The 19,216-nt window shown below is 57.0% G+C and overlaps 1 protein-coding gene across 2 annotated transcripts; it reads left to right on the top strand.

Annotated features, from left to right (window-relative positions):
* Positions 1–12: 12 nt before the first annotated feature.
* HR (HR lysine demethylase and nuclear receptor corepressor) lies at positions 13–17,718 on the top strand. Of its 2 annotated transcripts, XM_026007954.2 has the most exons (20): positions 13–140; positions 1,282–1,932; positions 2,938–3,727; positions 5,164–5,314; positions 5,394–5,581; positions 6,993–7,157; positions 7,992–8,081; positions 8,250–8,365; positions 9,792–9,873; positions 10,264–10,427; positions 10,545–10,781; positions 10,978–11,143; positions 11,331–11,400; positions 11,602–11,732; positions 11,859–11,978; positions 12,081–12,196; positions 14,153–14,317; positions 14,742–14,870; positions 15,025–15,107; positions 16,779–17,718. In XM_026007954.2, the coding sequence occupies exons 2-19, from the start codon at positions 1,321–1,323 to the stop codon at positions 15,085–15,087; spliced, it is 3,555 nt and encodes a 1,184-aa protein (XP_025863739.2). In that variant the 5' UTR covers positions 13–140; positions 1,282–1,320; the 3' UTR covers positions 15,088–15,107; positions 16,779–17,718. The 2 variants fall into 2 exon arrangements, with proteins under 2 accessions (XP_025863739.2, XP_072575550.1); XM_072719449.1 differs by lacking the exon at positions 16,779–17,718 and having other exon boundaries at positions 15,025–16,270.
* The last annotated feature ends 1,498 nt before the right edge of the window (positions 17,719–19,216 follow it).

Here is a 19,216-nt window from a genome sequence, read left to right as displayed (position 1 = left end):
CGAGCGCGCTGAGCGGAGCGCGGGAGGACGCGTCCTCGCTCGCCGGCCGGGAGGCCCCGGAGCCGGCCCATGGGGAGCGGGCGCCCGGCCCCGGCCACCACGCCCGCCGCCGCCGCCCGCGCCCGGCCCGCCGAGCCCAGGTAAGCGCCCGAGGGGCCGCACGCGGCGAGGGCGTCCCCTGCGCTTGTGCGCGCGGGGCCGCGGGGCCCGGAAACCAGAGCGACCTCGGCGAGCGGCCCCTGGGCTGCCGCCCCTCTCCCCTGCGGCTTCCTCGGCCGGCCGAGGGGCCCGCGCTGGGAGAGCGCTGTGGCTCCGGTGCCACCTGTCGCCCTGGTCCCTTGCACGCACGTTCAATTTTCCCTCCTTTGCCTCTCTCTGGGGCCCAGCCCGCTTTCCCCGCCTCCTTCCCTCCCTCTGCCAGGCTGCAGCTACCAGCGGCCGCCAGCGGCCCTGGCACTGCCTGCTGGACCGGAGCAGCTTGACCTGTCCCAGCTGAGGCCTCTTAATCCCCCTCTCCTGTGCTGGCTCTCTCCTTCCCTTGGGGGCTGTGGCGGCCCCCAGCAGTTGTCCCGGGACTCTGCTTCAGAAGCCAAGAAACTGTGGAGAGCTGGGAAGAGGCACCCTGGGGACTGCCCAAGTGTAGGGAGAGACACCCTGCCTGGCAGCTCTCCCCAGTGACTCCAGCCCTCCCTGCCTGCACTTCCCACCTCTACAAGCTTGAGTGGCAAGCAGCTCCCCCAGCCCCACAGACGGGAGTGTGGAAGGAAGCCTCTGAGACTGCCAGTTTCCAAGCCCTGTTTTACACAAGGGTGCTCGAGGCCCGGAGGAGGGATGTGACTTGCCCAAGGTCACATAGCAGATGCTGAGTCAGGGCCAGGATCCAGCCTTTTGGCCCCTAGTGAAGTACCTTAAACTCACCTCATGTTTTGGGTTCTTGCCCCTTGCCCTTCCCCACGGCTCGTGACCAGGGTCCAGGCTTAGCAATGCAAGGCCATGTCATCCTAGAAATGGTGGTCTCCGCTGAGGGGCTCTGGCCCAGGTGGGTTGTCAAGTCCTAGTCGTTTGGGGGAAGGGGTGACCTCCCCACGCTTGAGCATCCCATCTAGGCAGGTCCTTCGAGTTGCATGTGGGCAGGCATCGTAGAGCCTAGCTGTAGGCTGACACTTGCCTTACTGGTTTGAGCTGCCTTGGTGCTGCCAGGGCGGTGCCTACTTGGTACCGGGTGGTAGGGTGCTTGGGGCGCGTGCTTAAGACGCTCATGGTTTGTTGGTTGCGCTCCAGGGACCCCCTCTGGGAGAGCCCCATGAGGGCAGGAGAGTGATGGAGAGTACGCCCAGCTTCCTGAAGGACACCCCAGCCTGGGAGAAGACAGCCCCTGAGAATGGCATCGTGGGACAGGAACCGGATACTCTGCCTCGAGACGGCCTGCGCCGTGGGGCACTGTGCCTGGGAGAGCCTGCTCCCTTCTGGAGGGGTGTCCTAAGCACCCCAGACTCCTGGCTTCCCCCAGGCTTTCCCCAGAGCCCCAAGGACACGCTCCCGCTGGTGGAGGGAGAAGGTCCCCGCAATGGGGGAAGGAAGGCCAGCTGGCTGGGCAGCAAGGAGGGGCTGCGCTGGAAGGAGGCGATGCTTACCCACCCACTGGCACTCTGTGGCTCAGCGTGTCCGCCTCGCTATGGCCCCCTGATTCCTGAGCACGGTGGTGGCCATCCTAAGAGTGACCCTGTGGCCTTCCGGCCCTTGCACTGCCCCTTCCTTCTGGAGACCAAGATCCTTGAGCAATCTCCCTTCTGGGTGCCTACCTGCTTGCCACCCTACCTGGTGTCCAGCCTGCCCCCAGAGCGTCCGTGTGACTGGCCCCTGGCCCCACACCCTTGGGTGTACTCAGGGGGGCAGCCCAAAGTGCCCTCTGCCTTCGGCTTAGGCAGCAAGGTGAGTGTTGGCGCAGAGAGGGCACCTGGGGCCTCGGCCATGCGAGGTAGCTCAGGGACCCCTGAGCAGCCCTGCCAGGGTCATACCACTCTGCTCCTCCATTCTCACCAAAAGATAAGACAGCACCTGAGGAGAGGAGCCTGTCAGCTCAGACACAGTCAACCCCAAGCAATTCCTCCTCTGAGTGATTACATTTCACTGAGCCTTCCCTGCCTTTGGGCCATTTTAGGGATTGACTCACTTATTGTCCACTCAGAACAAGGCCCTGGGAACTGTGGCCTCGGAATATGCCATCTCATCCTGGGGTCGGTGGGGTTTGGTGAGAGCAGACAAGGCCCTCTGTCTGGGAATGGGATGCACAGGTGTCCAAATGGCCTGTGTCTATGGCACACACACCCCTCCCCCGCAGGCAACCCACCTCCATGCCCAGGAACAAGATTTTTAAAAAAAATATTTTATTTATTTACTCTTGAGAAACACACACACACAGAGAGAGAGAGAGAGAGAGAGAGAGAGAGAGAGGCAGAGACACAGGCAGAGGGAGAAGCAGGCTCCATACAGGAAGCCCGACGTGGGACTTGATCCCGGGTCTCCAGGATCACACCCTGGGCTGAAGGCGGCGCTAAACTGCTCAGCCACCTGGGCTGCCCCCAGGAATAAGATTTAAAATATTTTAAGAGCAGCCTGATGCTGGACATCAAACAATCTGAATAGATCCTTGGAGGCCCTTCTGTGGTGGCAAGCACGAAGCCTTTAGTTGCTGGGTTTGTGCGAAGGTCTAAGAAACCCCGGGGAGGGACCCTGGAATAGCCAGGGCGGTGCGGCCGGCGGGGCGGAGGGGGGGGCACTTAGGGAGAACCACCTACAAACCAGTATTGAGTTCTTCAGTGTTTTTATGACCCTTAAGGCCACACAGGCACACACCTGCTGGTTGTGGGTTCTGCTCGTCCTTTGAAGCATTAGGATCAAAATCAGCACTAGCTCTACCCCTTCTCCTCTCTTTAGGGCTTCTACCACAAGGATCCAAGCATTCTCAGGCTGGCAAAGGAGCCATTGGCAACTGCGGAACCTGGCTTGTTAGGCTTAGCCCCCGGTGGGCATTTCCAGAGAACTGGGGAAGTGGAACGTCCTTCATTCCACCAGAGAGACGGAGAGGCAGGAGTGGGCAGGCATCAGAATCTTTGCCCATTTCTCCTGGGGCATCCAGACGCTGTTCCCCGGACCCCCTGGCCCACTTGTCCCCCAGGCCTGGTTCATACTCTTGGCAACGTCTGGGCTGTACCAGGGGATGGGAGCCTCAGGAACCAGCTGGGGCCATCAGCCACATCAAGGTGCCCCTCTCCTGGGCCTCCGACCACCCAGGTGGGCTGTTGCTCATCTCACCCACGTGCTAGAGATGGAGGTCTTAGCCCCTGCGGGCAGTGCCAGGAGGGCCCGGATGGGGGCACCATCGGGCCCAGTGAATCCATCGAGGAAGCAAATAAGGCCTCTGGTCCCAGGGCCTGCCCACCCAGCCACCACACCAAGCTAAAGAAGACATGGCTCACACGACACTCTGAGCAGTTTGGGTGTCCAGGTGGCTGCCCTGGGGACGACGAGAGCCCATCTGCCCAGCCGCATGCCCTCAAGAGGGCAAGCAGCCCTGAGGCCCAGGAAGCAGGTGGAAGCCCAGCTGCCAAGCGCCCGCCCGACCCTTTCCCGGGGAGCACGGGGCAGGGGGCCAGAGCCTGGCAGGAGATGTTGGACTCATCATTTGGGAACCAGATGGAGGCGGAACAGCGTGATGACCACAGAGGTAAGGGTGCGGGGCAGCCCCACCTGGGAGGGGTCGGCCAGGACTGGGGCTTTACAGGGAAGTGGATCATTAGGCCCTTTATGAGTGGATCGCATAAGTTGTCCGGTTTCCCACCCGGGTGTGGTGGTTTTCTGGGAGTTCCTTAGCATCTACAGGCCAGAGCCTTCCAGCAAGTGGCTTCTTATTTCCATCTGCCTCCTTCCAAGCTGCGATGTGTCGGTGGCAGTGTAACAACACAATTCAGAGCATGGGCTCTGGAGTCAGAGTGCCTGGGTCCTGACTTTGCTGCCTGGTGCTTTGTGACCTTGAGCTAGTTACTTCACCTCTCTGGGCTTCAGTTTCTTCATCTATAAAATGGGGATAAAGATGGCATCCACCTCATAAAGACTGCTGCAAGATGAAATGGTCTAATTCACATAAAGGGCTTTGAAGAATTCCTGGCACTTTAGTGAGCAAGCACTCAGTAAACATTCATCTGTGTGATTGTGCCACACCTGGGGCGGTCTGAGGGACTGGCCCTCCTGAAGGACCCCTGGTCCTGCCCCAGGAGCAAACAACTACTCCCCTGGCCCGCCGGATCATGGAAACTCAGTTTGGACTCCACCAGCAGTAGGACTTGGGGCACCTCCTGGACAGTCTGTCATGCTGTGCTCTTCACGGAGGGTTCCAGCACAGCAGGCCCCAGTCTCAGCTCTTCAGGATCACTTCAGTTTCTTGGTGTCCTGGACCACTGGGCCTGGATTGGAGCTCTCAGTGGCCTCACCCAAGCACCCCTGCACCTGGCATGGGTCTGTCGGAGCTCTCACAGGCCTCTGCCGGGGGGGGGGAAAGCTGTTGGCCCCTCTCCCTTCTTGGGTTACTGCACCTGTGGCCTATGTTGAAACTCTCCGGCCTTCTCACCTTTTGGCACCCTCTGTCCCATGCCAGGATTGTCTCCTCTTGTTGACATGAGGCCAGAGGTCTCACTAAGCCCACTGCGGAGCTATCCAAAGTCTGCACTGACCCAGGGATGCCTGGCTGGCTCCGTCCGCGAAGCATGTGACTCTTGATCTCAGGGACATGAGTTCAAGCCCCGTGTTGGGGCATAGAGCTTACTTTAAAAAAAAAAAAAAAAAGATGTAACAAAGTTTACAGTGACTGGATCTTGCACTTGGGGACTTGGGGCAGGATGATCATCCCAGCTGCTCCAATCTTGCATAGCAGACCCCTCCTCTGGGCCATCAGGCCGGGTCAGGGCATTCCTAGGCTCCCCCACCCAGCCCTTTTTGTAAAGTTTCTGACTGCCAGGTTCACTTTCACTAGCTCCCAATCAGGCTTTGTAGACCAGGGCCTAGGGGCTGGGCTGGCTCTGCCTGTGGGTGGCTGGGTGCTAAGGGCCTGGGGTTCACCTAAGCTCAGGAAGCCCAGACTCCTGACCAGCTTCATTGTCTCCTCAGGACCCCAAGATGGCAGGGCCAGCATCCAGGACCTGGGGCTTCAGGATACACCTTGTTCGGCTCCCCTGGCAGGCATGGCTCAGTGCCAAAGTTGTACCCATGCAGCTGGAGAGGCAGGAGGGCTAGCCCGCCACTCCCAGCAAGTGCCGAGGTGAGCCTGTTGCCCCTGGGTGCCCCCAGCAGCCTCCCAGTCGAGGCTCCCTCCTTACTTTCTGGTGCCCTGTCTCCAGGTTGCCTCTGGGAGGGGAGCAGCAGCAGGAGGAAGACTCAGCAGCCAGCTCTGAGGAGGGAGGAGGGTCCAGCCCTGAGGCTGGGCTCAGCAAGGGCCTTGCCAAGCATCTGCTGAGTGGTTTGGGGGACCGACTATGCCGCCTGCTGCGGAGGGAGCGCGAAGCCCTGGCCTGGGCGCAGCGGGAAGGTGAGCAGGACCCATGGGCAGGCAGAAGCCCGGGAAGGCTGGATTCTGGGGTGACTGTCTTTTTACACAGAGCATGGGGCCTGCAGAATGTGGACCCCTCCCCCACATCAGCACCATCCATCCTGATACCAACTCAGGAGAGCTCCTGCCCTGTTTTGACCTTGTTCCTGGCTTAGGCTCCTCGTTGACATGAGTTCTGAAGTTTCTTGCCGGGGCGAGGGATGTTGGGAATGTGTGAAACTTGGTCCAGTCCAGATACTTAAGAGTTTCTGGGTTTGTTGGGGAAAAGAGACGGAGTGCCAAGTGTCTTCAAGGGCACTGGCAGGTGGGGGCCCTCTCTGCGGTTTGAGGCTTTAAGGCTCTGGGAGGCTAGTAGGGCCTGGACCCATGTGGAAAGACTGGTGGGGTGCCAAGCACACAGCGGGTCCCTCTGGCTTCAGGCTGTCCCTCCTTCTCCCTCTACAACCCTGTGTGTGCTTTTGAAAATGTGTACACACACTTGCAGTAAGGTCACAGCTTGATTAGGGGCCCATTGGTGGCTCTCTCCTGTCCCAGAGAGTCCAGCCCCCTCCCCCTCTCCTCAGCTGGTCTAGCCTGCCACTCCCTCAGCCTGGATTCCCAGCACTCCACATCACCCGGTGGCCCATCCTCCTCACATCACCCCAGCTCGTCCATCGCCTTGGGCCTTGGCACTCTCTGTTCCTTCTGTCTGGAATGTCCTTCTGTTCCCTTTCTCCCTGATGAATGAACACTTACTCATCACTTGGGGCCCATTTGTGGAGCTGCCCCACGATCCCCACCCTTGCTCGTCCTTCTAGCCTGTTCTGCTGTAGCATCCACCCTGTGGTGCCATGATCATTGCTACGGCCATGGGACCCATCTCCCCTCTTGGAAGATGAGCTCTGGGAGGCAGCTCTGAGCCCTGACCAGCTCTGAGTTCCCAGCATTCAGCCTCACACAGGATAGGGTGATCATTGCATGAGTAAATGATCGTGTGCCCACTACTGCGGAGGGCTTAGTCAGAAATGCTGGGTGAGGGAAGGAGTGGCCTCTAAAGTTCCTTCTTTGGGTATACAGAGTCCCCCCCTCAGGAGGGAGAGAGGTAGGTGAAGGAATGTGCTAGAAATGGTGTGGTTTGGTAATACAGGGCTATGGGGAAGTCCCTGGGGGCAGGACTTGGGCAGGTGAGGCCTGCACTGTCCCTGGGAAGGATTTCTGGAGACCGTGCTATGGGGAGGTTCTTTACAGAGGCTGTCAAGTAAAGAGGAGTGTCTATAAGGGGCCTGTCTCCCTTCCAGGATGGCCCCGCAGTGGAAGCTGCTTCTACATCTCTCCATCCCTGCCTGGAGGTCCTCAGGAGGGCCCAGTGGCTTGAGCCTTCTCTGACCCCGTTCTCTCCTGTGGTCAACAGGCCAGGGGCCAGCCAGGACAGAGGACAACCCAGGTGTTCTACGCTGCTGTAGCCGCTGCCACCGTGGCCTCTTCAACACCCACTGGAAATGTCCCCAGTGCAGCCACCGGCTGTGCGTGGCCTGTGGTCGCATGACGGGTGCTAGGAGGACCAGGGACAAAGCAGGTAGGAAAGGAACATGGGGCTGAGGGTGGGAGGGCAGAGATGGGGGCCCTCAAAAGGGCTGCTCTAAGGTTTGTGGCCATTTCGGGGCTGCCTTCACCCAAGAAAGCCTGCCTCCCCAACTCCAGCCTCAGCCACCATGGCTCAATGCCCCTTAGAGCAGACTTTTCCCTCTCCTCAGATCAGAGGGCCACGCCTGTGTCCTTGCCCACCCTTAAGAGAAGTCGAGTGCCTACTCTATGCCTCCCACTTTGCTCAGCTTGCACCTTTTTAAACCTTACAACACTGTGAGGTGGGTATTGTTGCCTCCGTTTTCCAGATAAGAAAAACTCAGAGAGGTTAAGTGACTTGTTCAGGGTCACACAGCTAGTAAGTGTTGGGTCCAGGATTTAAACTCCATTAAGTCTTCCTCTTTTCATGGTTCTCAGCTTCTTCTCTCTTGGTTCCACGTGGTTGCCCAAGGGCTTAAAATTTCCCAGTGTTCCAATAGAGATAGCCAAAGAGTTGCAGGGTCAAAAATGTTGGAGAACACTGTATTCCACAAGATCATCTCGGAGTTTGGCAGTGCACATAAGCATGTTATTTATTTTATTTTATTTTATTTTATTTTATTTTATTTTATTTTTTATTTTATTTTTTTCACATAAGCATTTTAAAGGCTCTGTGTTCTGCAAGCAAAGGATCCTATGTTATTCTTGAACTCAAGTGTCCCAGAAAGCCCACTGGATTGTCAAGCCCCTTGATTTAAAGCTATCATGCCCTTGTCCCTCTTTTGTGACCTTAAGCTGTGGTTACCTTGGTTTCCTGACCTGCAGCTTCTTTCTTCCTACCCCACAGGTCCTCAGGAGGAGTCTGTGGAGGAGTGTCCCCAAGAGGCTGGGCATAGTGCCAGCTCCCTGATACTCACCCAATTCGTGTCTAGCCAGGGTGAGCCATCTTGGAGGGGTGGGGCGTGCAGAGGGCGGGGAGAGCAGCTTCCTGTCTGGATGCGGCTCAGCCCAGTCCCATGCCCTCCTGCTTGCTGAGGCTGAGCAGCACAGGGATGGCCTCTGTCCACACTCACTACCAAACCCTGTCTCCCCTCCCCACTCACAGCTTTGGCCGAACTGAGTACCGCCATGCACGAGGTTTGGGTCAAGTTTGACATCCGGGGGCACTGCCCCTGCCAAGCTGATGCCCGGGTGTGGGCCCCTGGGGATGGAGGCCAACAGGTAAGAAGCTGAGCGCAGGACGGGTGCTGGCACTAGCCGGTGGACCCCAAGATCGGGCAGTGTGTCTGGAAATTACTGACCTTGGCAGGGTTTCGCCCCTATCTTTTGATGGGGTTAAAGGAGCTACGTAAAATCAAGCTACTTCTCACTTTTCTCCGGGGATTAGGATCCATGGATCGAGCTCTAGCACTGCCCCACCTCAGGATCTGCTTGCTCAGAGCTCCTACCCACTCTGTGCGTGTTCCAGCTTAGCACTTGCCACATCATGCTAGAGCCGCTGGCTGGCGGGTCCCATCTCTCCACTCCCCAGGCACAGGCTCCTGCAGGCGGAGTGTGGGCCCACCTTCTCCGTATGCAGGCACTCAGGATACATTTCACAAAGTTTTCATGAAGTTCATGCTTTTATGATAAAAATCATTCATTCAAGAAATAGTTTATTAAATTCAGTCTGTGAGGGATCCCGGGAGGCTCAGCGGTTTGGCACCTGCCTTGGGTCCGGGGCATGATCCTCGGATCCCAGGATCGAGTCCCACATCAGGCTCTCTGCATGGAGCCTGCTTCTCCCTCTGCCTGTGTCTCTGCCTCTCTTTCTCTCTGTGTCTCTCATGAATAAATAAAATCTTTAAAAAATAAATAAATAAAATAAATAAATAAATGCATTCTGTGTGCCAGACACTGGTACATACCCATGATGGAAAATACAAGCCCGTATAAGGAAGAAAACAATAGCCTATAATACCACCCTTCTTATTTTGACATATTTCTTTCCAGTTGCTAGTCTACATATTTGTTCAGTCTGTTTTTGTAGATTTTATTTTATTTTATTTTATTTTTTTTTAAGTTTTTTTAAAATTTTTATTTATTTATGATAGTCACAGAGAGAGAGAGAGAGAGAGAGAGAGAGAGAGGCAGAGACACAGGCAGAGGAAGAAGCAGGCTCCATGCACCGGGAGCCCGACGTGGGATTCGATCCAGGGTCTTCCGGATCGCGCCCTGGGCCAAAGGCAGGCGCCAAACCGCTGCGCCACCCAGGGATCCCGATTTTATTTTATTTTTAAATATTTTTATTTATTAGAGCATGAGAGGGAGATCACAAGCTGACAAGGTAGAGGGAGAAACAGATCCTGCTGAGCAGGGAACCTGACTCAGGACTCGATCCCAGGATCTTGGGATCGTGATCTGAGCTGAAGGCAGATGCCCAACCGACATCCACCCAGGCCCCCCTGTTTTTATATACTTTAAATCATACTGTGTGTGGAATTCTGTGAGCAACTTTTTCCCACCTAATGTTATATCACATAACATTTTGCTCCCTGTAAACACAATTTTAGAGTCTTGCTAATACTTGTGGGTTGGATTGGATTAAACTATGTTTGCCATTTTTAAATCTCTGGTTGGATTGGGGGGTGGTGGATGGGTTTAACAGAAGGAACCGACAGAGAAAACTCCCCCTGTTCCACAATCTTCTTGCAATGGGGATACCAACAGGACCAAGGACATCAAAGAGGGTAAGCAGCTCCCCTGGCCCTTGCTCAGATGGTGCAGGGGAGGCTGGTCCAGGGTTGGAGTCCCCGGGATAGATTGGAATGGCCTCAGCCATCCTGTGCCCCCATAATCTCCATCACTCTTCTCAAGTCATCCCAGAGAAAATGAATCTAAATAAAGTGTAGGACAAGTGTCCTCACCCTCTCCAGTGAGACCCCCATGTGAGCCCCTCCTTCGGAGAGGTGGGGGAAGCTGCTGGCAGGCAGGCGGCGGGAGGTGAGCGCCTCCCGAGAGGAGCTGAGCCAGGCGAGGCCAGCGAGGAGAGAGACTTGGCCAGGAGATGAGGGCCGAGCCTGTGGGCAGTGGAGCCTTGAGAGAAAAGGGAGGCCCCTCACCATTTTCCTCCCTGCCAGAGACCCCGGACTCCACCGAGACGCCGGCAGAGGATCGTGCCGGCCGAGGGCCCCTACCTTGCCCCTCTCTCTGTGAACTGCTGGCCTCCACTGCTGTCAAACTCTGCTTGGGGCACGAGCGGATACACATGGCCTTTGCCCCGGTCACTCCTGCCCTGCCCAGCGTGAGCAAGGGCACAGAGGGAGGCCTGGGGGCCCGGGGACAGAGGCTGGGCTGGCCCTCCCTGTGGGGTAAGGCAGGTCCTGAGTCATCCAGCCCCTCCGTCCTTCTGTCCACACAGGACGACCGCATCACCAACATCCTAGACAGCATCATCGCGCAGGTGGTGGAACGGAAGATCCAGGAGAAAGCCCTGGGGCCGGGGCTGCGGGCTGGGCCAGGCCTGCGCAAAGGCCTGGGCCTGCCCCTCTCACCAGTACGGCCCCGGCTGCCGCCCCCCGGAGCTCTGCTGTGGCTGCAGGAGCCCAGGCCTCGGCGAGGCTTCCACCTCTTCCAGGAGCACTGGAGGCAGGGCCAGGTGAGGCTCCTTGCCTCCTGGCTCCCAGTCGTCACGGCCTTGCATACCCTCAGAGCCTCAACCCGTAGGCCCAGCCACACCCAGTCCGTCACCCAGAGTAGGCGTCAGGGTTGGTGGCCCCTACAACATGCCCCAGCCTGGCCAAGTTGGGTGCCAGTTCATTCTCCCGGCATCTGTCTTCCTTTCCTCACCACAGCCCGTGTTGGTGTCAGGGATTCAGAGGACATTGCAGGGCAGCCTGTGGGGGACGGAAGCTCTTGGGGCGCTTGGAGGCCAGGTGCAGGCGCTGACCCCCCTGGGGCCTCCCCAGCCCACCAGCCTCCGCAGTGCAACGTTCTGGGAGGGATTCTCCCGGCCTGAAAGTAAGTGTCCCTGATGGGGGGTAGTGGTTGGGAGGCTGAGCCAGGTGGCAGCAAAGCCCCATGGTGACCCTGGGGGCAGCTGGAAGCAGAGCCCTGGGCAGGAACCGGGCTCTCTTGCTGCCATGGGGCCAGCGTCCTCTGGGCAAGGAGGTGCCTCTCCAGGCCAATGGCATGTCTCCTCCCCTAGTTCGCCCAAAGTCAGACGAGGGCTCCGTCCTCCTGCTGCACAGAGCTCTGGGCGAAGAGGACACCAGCAGGTGTGTATGGTACCAAGGGCTGGCCCTACCTGCCTAGCCTCTGTCCAGCTCCTTGCCCTCACTTCCCCTCCTCCTTCGCCCTGCACTCCGGGATCCTCAGTGTTCCTGCTTGCCTTTGGGACTGGCCCCAGTAGCGGTGGGCTTCGAGGGGATCTGGAGCACCTGAGTTGAGCCTGCTGGGCCTGACCCCGCCCCCTCCAGGATGGAGAACCTGGCTGCCAGCCTGCCACTCCCAGAGTACTGTGCCCTCCGTGGGAAACTCAACTTGGCTTCCTACCTCCCACCTGGCCCTGCCCTGCGTCCACTGGAGCCCCAGCTGTGGGCAGCCTATGGTGAGTGCCCACTCCACTCCTGCCCAGCCCCTGATCCCATCCATTCCTATTACCTCTGGGCATACGTGTGTCTGTGCCCAAGTCCTGGAGCTGGTGACCAGCTGGTCCCTTCTCTGCCTCATGCAGGTGTGAGTCCACACCGTGGGCACCTGGGGACCAAGAACCTCTGTGTGGAGGTGACTGACCTGGTCAGTGTCCTGGTACGTGCTGAAGCCCCACTGCCTGCATGGCACCGGGCACAGAAAGGTGGGTCCTGGGCCAGAGCTGGGGTAGGGGGGTACCATCTGCAGATTCTGATGTGATGTTTGTGCCCATCCTGGGCCTTCCTAAGCTGTTTTTCTCCCACAGACTTCCTCTCAGGCCTGGACGGGGAGGGGCTCTGGTCTCCAGGCAGCCAGGTCAGCACCGTGTGGCACGTGTTCCGGGCACAGGACGCCCAGCGCATTCGCCGCTTTCTCCAGATGGTGAGGAAGGAGCTGGGAGCCCTCCCCTTCCCCTGCGCTGCCCTCGTGCTCCCTAGAAGTGGGGGCTCCCAGCCCCCCGAAGCTCTCCCTGTTGTGCGTACCCCATGTGCTCACTCTCCCCACCCCTCAGGTGAGCTGGACAGCTGTGGTTCACAGAGAAGGCAGATTGGGATCTTGCGAGCTGTATGGTGGGGCACACGGAAAGGGCAGGGCCTGAGGAGGGACCTAAAGCCGAAACGAGAGCAGAAGCTGTTGCAGGCTAGGCACCGTGTAAGGGCCGTGGGTACGCTATCTCAGTTCATTGTCTCAACTACCCTGCATCGCAGGCACTGCTGCTTTCCCATTATGCAGATGGGTAAACTGAGGCTGAGTGGTAGAGCTGAGACCTGAGCTTATGGTTGTTCCCACCCCCAGGTCACTGCGCTGCTCCTCCTGGGGGCAGACAGCCTCCCCAGCATGGGCTCCGGGTAGCAGAGGGCGAAGGGAGGCTCGTCCGAGATGCCCTCCTGCTGCCCCGCTCTCCATTGCTCTACATCTTATGAGGAGGTGTCTTTGGGGTCCTAGCAAGTGAGGGCTGAGGGAGGCAGCATGGGGTAGGTAGAGGGAGAGACTGGACCCAGATAAGGGGCAGGAAAGGAGGAGATATGGGATACGCAGGAGGCAGGAAGCTCTGGGGGGCAGGGGAGGTTGAAGGCCAGTGTTAAGATTAGGGCAGGTACAGTGGTTCCAAAATCCAGCTGAACCCTGATTGTCCGGGGAAAAAGACGTCCACCAAGTGTCACCCCTGCTAAGGCACATGTGCAGACACGCAGGTGTTAACACGGCTGTCCACCGCCACCCTCCTGCCCACAGGCATGCATATGTGCGGACACACTGACAAACACAGATCTGTAGCTGCACACACAGATGCTGGAACACGCCGACAGAAGCACACCTTCACACACAGATGGCCTCCTCTAGTCTGGGTGTGGTGGCTCTAGGCAGTCTCACATGGCCAAACCTGATGATTCATGGAGAAGGTTTGAGGGGTATATTCTCACTGGGTGGCCTGGGAAACACTGATCTAGCTCTGGGATGGCCTGTGAGGGCACAAGAGCTCTGGCACCTGTGTGGGGCTGCCCTGGGGTCCGGCCTGGCTCACCAGTCTCCTCTTCCCCATGGCCCAGTCTTGGACCGCTGAGTCCTATGCCCAGGAAAAATTGTTAAGGTTCTACTAAAGAGGTGGATTTGGCTGGTGGCCAGGTGGATCACGATGCTGGCATTCACCTCTGCAGGTACCCCCTGGGCATCTCCTTCTCCAGCCCCCTGTGAACCCCTGTCTGCCCAAGGAGCCCCCCACTCTGGTTGGGCTGATGAAGGCTCCCCTACCCCCCATAGCCATGCCTGCTTCAGAGGCCTCAGCCTGCCAGGCCGGCCTGTACATCCCCGGGGCGTCAGAGCTTCTGTGTGGCCTATGCTGGATCTGGGATCTTAGAAGAATCTGATCGATGCTTTAGGTTGTCTCCCCAGGGACATACAGCCATCTAGTCGCCTACAATTTAGCACACAATTCAGGACGTTCAAGGGACTGCAGGTTAAGAGCTCCTGGTATAAACAGTTTAGGAGTTGGGATCATGCAGTATATCTTTCTGGGGTTTTGGAGAAAGGAGCCCAGGGTCAAGGACGCAGAGACTATTCAAGGCATCTATAGCCCCAAGAAAAGTGGGGGTTTAGATCCCCAGCTTCAGAGCCCCTAATCCTGTCCTCTAAGCTCTTTCTAGCCAAAGCTCTGTTCTGCCGACCTGAGCAGCCCTTGCCCCTCACTACCTAGCCCTTTCTTCCACCCCTACGACCTCCCCTGCCCGCCCCTTGAGACTTGACCACATCAGTCCTTGGCCTTTGGAAAGTCTGTGACCCATCTTGTAGCCCTTTCCTATTTCCCCCACCTTGCTCATATTCCCCCTTTTCTTTTTTGAGGTGTGCCCGGCCGGAGCAGGCAACCTGGAGCCTGGCACCCCAGGCTGCTGCTACCTGGATGCAGGGCTGCGGCGGCGCCTGCGGGAGGAGTGGGGCGTGAACTGCTGGACCCTGCTGCAGGCCCCCGGAGAGGCCGTGCTGGTGCCTGCCGGGGCCCCCCACCAGGTGCTTCCCCCACAGGCCAGGGGCTCTGCAGTGAGCCTTGACCCATGAGGAGCGGTGGGAGCTGACATCACAGTGCCACAGTGCTCCCCTACCCACTCTGTCCTCACCCCTCCCAGGGCCCTAAGAGCGAGGCAGGTCAGGAAGTCCCAGCCCACTGGAAAGAAAAAGAGAAGCTGAGCGGCCCGGGAGTCATCGAGTCCTACTGGGCTTCATGTCCTAGGATACCCACCCTGCCTGTGCCATCCCCTTGGCCTGGTTTTGACCATGCCCTTTGAGGTGCCTGGTGCTGGATCCAGGGCCTCTGCTCTCTGAGAGCTGGGCGGGGGTCATTATGGTATATAGACCTTAGTGACAAAAGGAGTAAGGGAAGGATGCATGAGCCCGAGTCTCCACTGACCCCCTGCCCATCTCCTCTCTGGCATAGGTACAGGGCCTGGTAAACACAGTGAGCGTCACTCAGCACTTCCTGTCCCCAGAGACCTCTGCCCTCTCTGCTCAGCTCTGCCACCAGGGACCCAGCCTGTCCCCAGAGCGCCGTCTGCTTTATGCCCAGGTGGGTGTGACACTGGCCAGGAGGATGGTTGGGGTAGCATGGCAAATCCACTCTGTGCCAAGCAAGCAGCTCACCTGGGCCTGGGAAGGGCATTCTCGGTGGGAAGAGCTCAGGAATGTGATTGTAAACACCTTGTCTTCTCTCTTTCTTCTAGATGGACTGGGCGGTGTTCCAAGCAGTGAAGGTGTCTGTGGGAACATTACAGGAGGCTAAATAGGGGGATCCTGAGTGTCTGGGGTAGGTTGGGGGGCAGGTAGACCAGGTGCTCAGTCCAGGCACAGCTTTAGCAGAGAGTGACGCTGGGGGACTTGGGGACTTTTGAGCAATCCCTCAAGTACCATTCTGGGCACAGGCAGGCACCCTGTTCCCCACTCCAACCTCGGCCCCAAAGCCAACAACCACAGTGCCATCGAAGCTTACACCTGCCCTCGCAGGCTGGCACCTGCTCTGTCCCTGCATCCCTCTCCATGGTATCAGGCCCACATCGGGGATGAAAGACCCCTTCCGACCTCTGCTCCCCCCCTGCACCCAGGAGACAAACAGCTCTTCTTTGGGGGACCTCGGGAATCATTCTGGCTTAAGCAACACCTTCTGCTGCGTCATCCCCCTGCTGTCCCACCCGCTCCCAGGCTCTGCTTACACCATCCACATCTTCACTGGGCTCCAGGTTGGCCCTTCGCACTGCAGCCATGCTGAGCAAGGGGCCTCTGAAATCCTGCCCTTTTGCCAGAGAACAGTGTGCTGTGGGAAGGGGGGTAACATCAGGACCCTGCCCAGGTTTGGCTGGAGGGAATGATACAGGCCCTGTCCCTGCTCCCTCTTCTCGCCTCCCTCCTTCATGATTTCCATTAAAGTCTGTTGTTTTGTGAATGCTGCTGGAGTGGTTGGCCCTGCTCCGGGCAGGCCACATGGACTGGGGAGGGAGGAGACACAAGGAAATGGAGTGTGTGTGGGGGGGTGGCATGATGACAGGGACCTCAGACACCCCTGCCTGCTCCTCTTCCCGGGGCCTGGATCCTTCCTTGCCACTGAGAAGCAGTTGGAACCTTCCAGGGCTCCAGAGACCCGGGAACCCCAGCCTGTACGCAAACTGCAGGCTACCCCCGCTCTCCTGTCAGACCTGACCTGGAGCTCTGGGAGTGTGGCCCAGAAGAGCTCTTGCCTAGCTGTCTGCCCTCAGTGCCCGTGGCTGGCCCCAGGCCCGCTACCCAGGGACTGGCTTGCTGCCTGTGACAGTTGACAGCCCCTCCCCACCCCCAGGGCCCTCTGGTGTGGCTCTGCTTGCTCCCCTGCCCTTGTACATCTCAGCGCCAACACGCTCCGACTCTTGTTATACCTAATTGTTCCTGCAGTGGTTTGGGGAATATTTTTTTATGAAATAAAATTTTTTATTATAAAGTTAATATACTTTCAGAACATTTAGAAAATAGGAAAAAATCACCTTAAGCTCAGCTCCACTCACCCCTAACCCAACCACTATTAGCATTTTTGGTGTATTTCCTCCTATTTTTTTCCAAGGAGCTGTTTTATACATGATTGAGTCGGTGTGTTTTGTACTCGGTTTCTTCCTTTTAACACTGCATTGGGGTCATTTTCTGTGTTGCTGCTACCTAACCTTCATTTTAAATGGCTGCTTGTGTTCCCTTCTGTGGCTTTGCTGTGATTCATATAACCATCCCTTGTTGAAAGGAAAAAAATCGGGTTTCTTCATTGTTTGCCGAGCTAGGTCATTTTCTTTTCTTTTCCTTTCTTTTTTTTTTTTGCTAGGTCATTTTCATATTCTCATGGGATAGAGAAAAAAGAAGAAATCAAGGAGCTCCTATACTTTGCCACTGTTCTCATTTAACCGATCTTATTTAATCCTGTTTCATGATTGTGAGGTAGATATTATTTATTTCTATTTTACAGCAAAGGTGAGAGACCGGCTGGGGTTAAGCGAGTCACCCAAGGTCACACAGCAATTTCAGTGGCAGAACTGGGGCTGGAACCAAGCTTCCTGACTAGAGCCTCGTTTCCATTAGTCTCAGCCCTGAAGGGACTTTGCAGATGGGCTTGCTGTCCTCTCTGTCCTCCTTCAACACACTTTATAGCTGATCATGTTCCATGTGGCACCGAGTGACCCATCCCTCCCTACACATCACCTTACATAGCTGTGCCATAGTGTCACCCCAGAACCCCAAACACAGGGTCCTTCCTGTGGGAAGGCAGAGATGGCCTGGTCACCAGGCCTTTCTCTTCTCCACAGACCCCTCTGCCCACCTCCCATCTCATGGCAGCACCCTCAAGGGCATATTAAGTTTGACTCTTGGGGGATCCCTGGATGGCTCAGCGGTTGAGCATCTGCCTTCGGCCCGGGGTGTGATCCTGGAGACCCGGGATCCAGTCCCACATCGGGCTCCCTGCATGGAGCCTGCTTCCCCCTCTGCCCGTGTCTCTGCCTGTGTCTCTGCCTCTCTCTCTCTGTCTCTCATGAGTAAATAGATGAGATCCTTAAAAAAAAAAAAAAAAAAAAAAAAAGTCTGACTCTTGCAAACAGCGGGTGGACTAAATGTTCCAGGACTGGCCCTGGGCAGGAAGAGCCAGTCCGGGTGGGAGCTGATACTGAGATGACTGGGGGGCACCTGGTGGCATTCTTGTTCGTGGAGGCTCACCTGTCTCATCTTGGGCCCAGCACTGCCCTTGGGGCTTCTGCTTCTCCCAGCACCCCACTGTCCGCCTTCTGCTCTGGCCCCTCTCACTGGCCCACGTGTCACCCAAGTATGACTCTTGGGGCTGGAAGTGACTCTGGCATGTGGGTAACCAGTGCTGACTTTTTCTTTTTCCTTATAAAGTACATTTTTAGACTTTTGATTCTGAAATGATTTTAAATTTACCGTCGAGTCACTAGTACAGAAAGTTCCTGATTACCCTTGCTCCAGCTTCCTCTCATGTTAACATCTAACACAAACAGACACAGTGATCAAAACAAGAAATACTTGTCTATACTATTAACCAAGCAACAGAGTTTACTGGGATTTCACCGGTTTTCCACTAATTCCTTTATCTGTTTCCAGATAGGATCCACCTATGTCTGCATCTTACAGATGACCTAGAGGGTCCATGTGGCTCCCCCAAGGCCATCCAGCAAGCTGGGGGCAGGGCACAGGCTGAGCCAAACCTCCCCCACCCTGTACCTTGGGCTACTGCCCTCTTCACCCTCCTACTTTGCAAAGGGATGGCGTTTGTTGCTCTGTAAAGGCCTCTGGAAGCACAGACGCCCTTGCCCCACCCTGCCTGCCCATCCCTGGCCCTGTTTCCAAGGTTGTCTACATTGCCTTCCTGCACATGTGCTCACACGCATGTCCATCCACGTGCTCTGAAATGGCTGCTCCAGGCTTTGCTCCCATGGGTGCTGCGAGTGCTATACTATGGATCTCCCAAGTGTGGCCACTCTTGCCCACCATGCTGTGTAGCCACCCCCACCAGCTGATGCTCTACCCTCTCTGGGAATGCAAGAGGCAGAGCAAACTTGAACGGAGAACTTTCTTTGTCTCTGGTTCTGAGGGCTTCTCCCTTAGCCCCCCTACCTCCCTCCACCTTTTCTGTGGGTCTGAGGGCCTCTGCTGTCTCAGTCTGGTGTGTTTGGTCTTCCACCCAATGCCTTGAGAAGGTCTGCTTTCTCCTTTTCCCTCAGCACTCCCGGAAGGGCTGGGTACACTGCCTCGAGGGTCCTCTGCCTCGTGTGTTCCTCACCACAGGGGTCATTAGGTCCACTTAACAGGGGAGGAGTGCTTTTCCCAGTGATAATGGGAGCGTGGAGCCGTGGTTTGCTGCAGTCTGCTCTTCCAGGCAGTCTGGTGTTTATCTTAGGCTGCCTCTGAGGCTCTCAGAGCCCTGCCAGACATGACCTCATTCTCTCTCAAATCATCCCTGGGAGGCAGAAAGGAGTCTGGGACCAACGCTATCCCCACTTCACAGATGTGAAAAAGGACGACGTGTAGATACATACACACAGCAAATATGTTGACAAGTTGCTTTGTGGTCCCTGAGGCCTGATTCTCAGCCCCGCGAGTCCCAGTGTTTGGGAGGAGAGAGGCCTTGGATAGGGCTGGTGGCAGCAGTGTTCACCAAGTGCCTCAAATGCTTGAGGGTCCAGCAGGGGCAGCAGGGATGCCCCCCCACCTAATCCAGGGCCCTGCCCCCAGGGAACTTGCAGTCAATTCCCTATGTGAGAGGCACCTAAGGAGGTCAGGCTGGTGTGGCTGGAATTCCTGAGACTACAGCTCTGTGGTGGTCCTGTAGGCATATTTCATGACAGTGGGCCTTTGTGTGGCGGCAACAAGTGCTGTGGCCAGGAGGGCTCACCC

Source organism: Vulpes vulpes, chromosome 9 (assembly GCF_048418805.1).
Source record: "Vulpes vulpes isolate BD-2025 chromosome 9, VulVul3, whole genome shotgun sequence".
Classification (NCBI taxonomy): domain Eukaryota; kingdom Metazoa; phylum Chordata; class Mammalia; order Carnivora; family Canidae; genus Vulpes; species Vulpes vulpes.
Note: the sequence above shows the minus strand (reverse complement) of the source record. Positions and strands in the feature narration are given on the sequence as shown.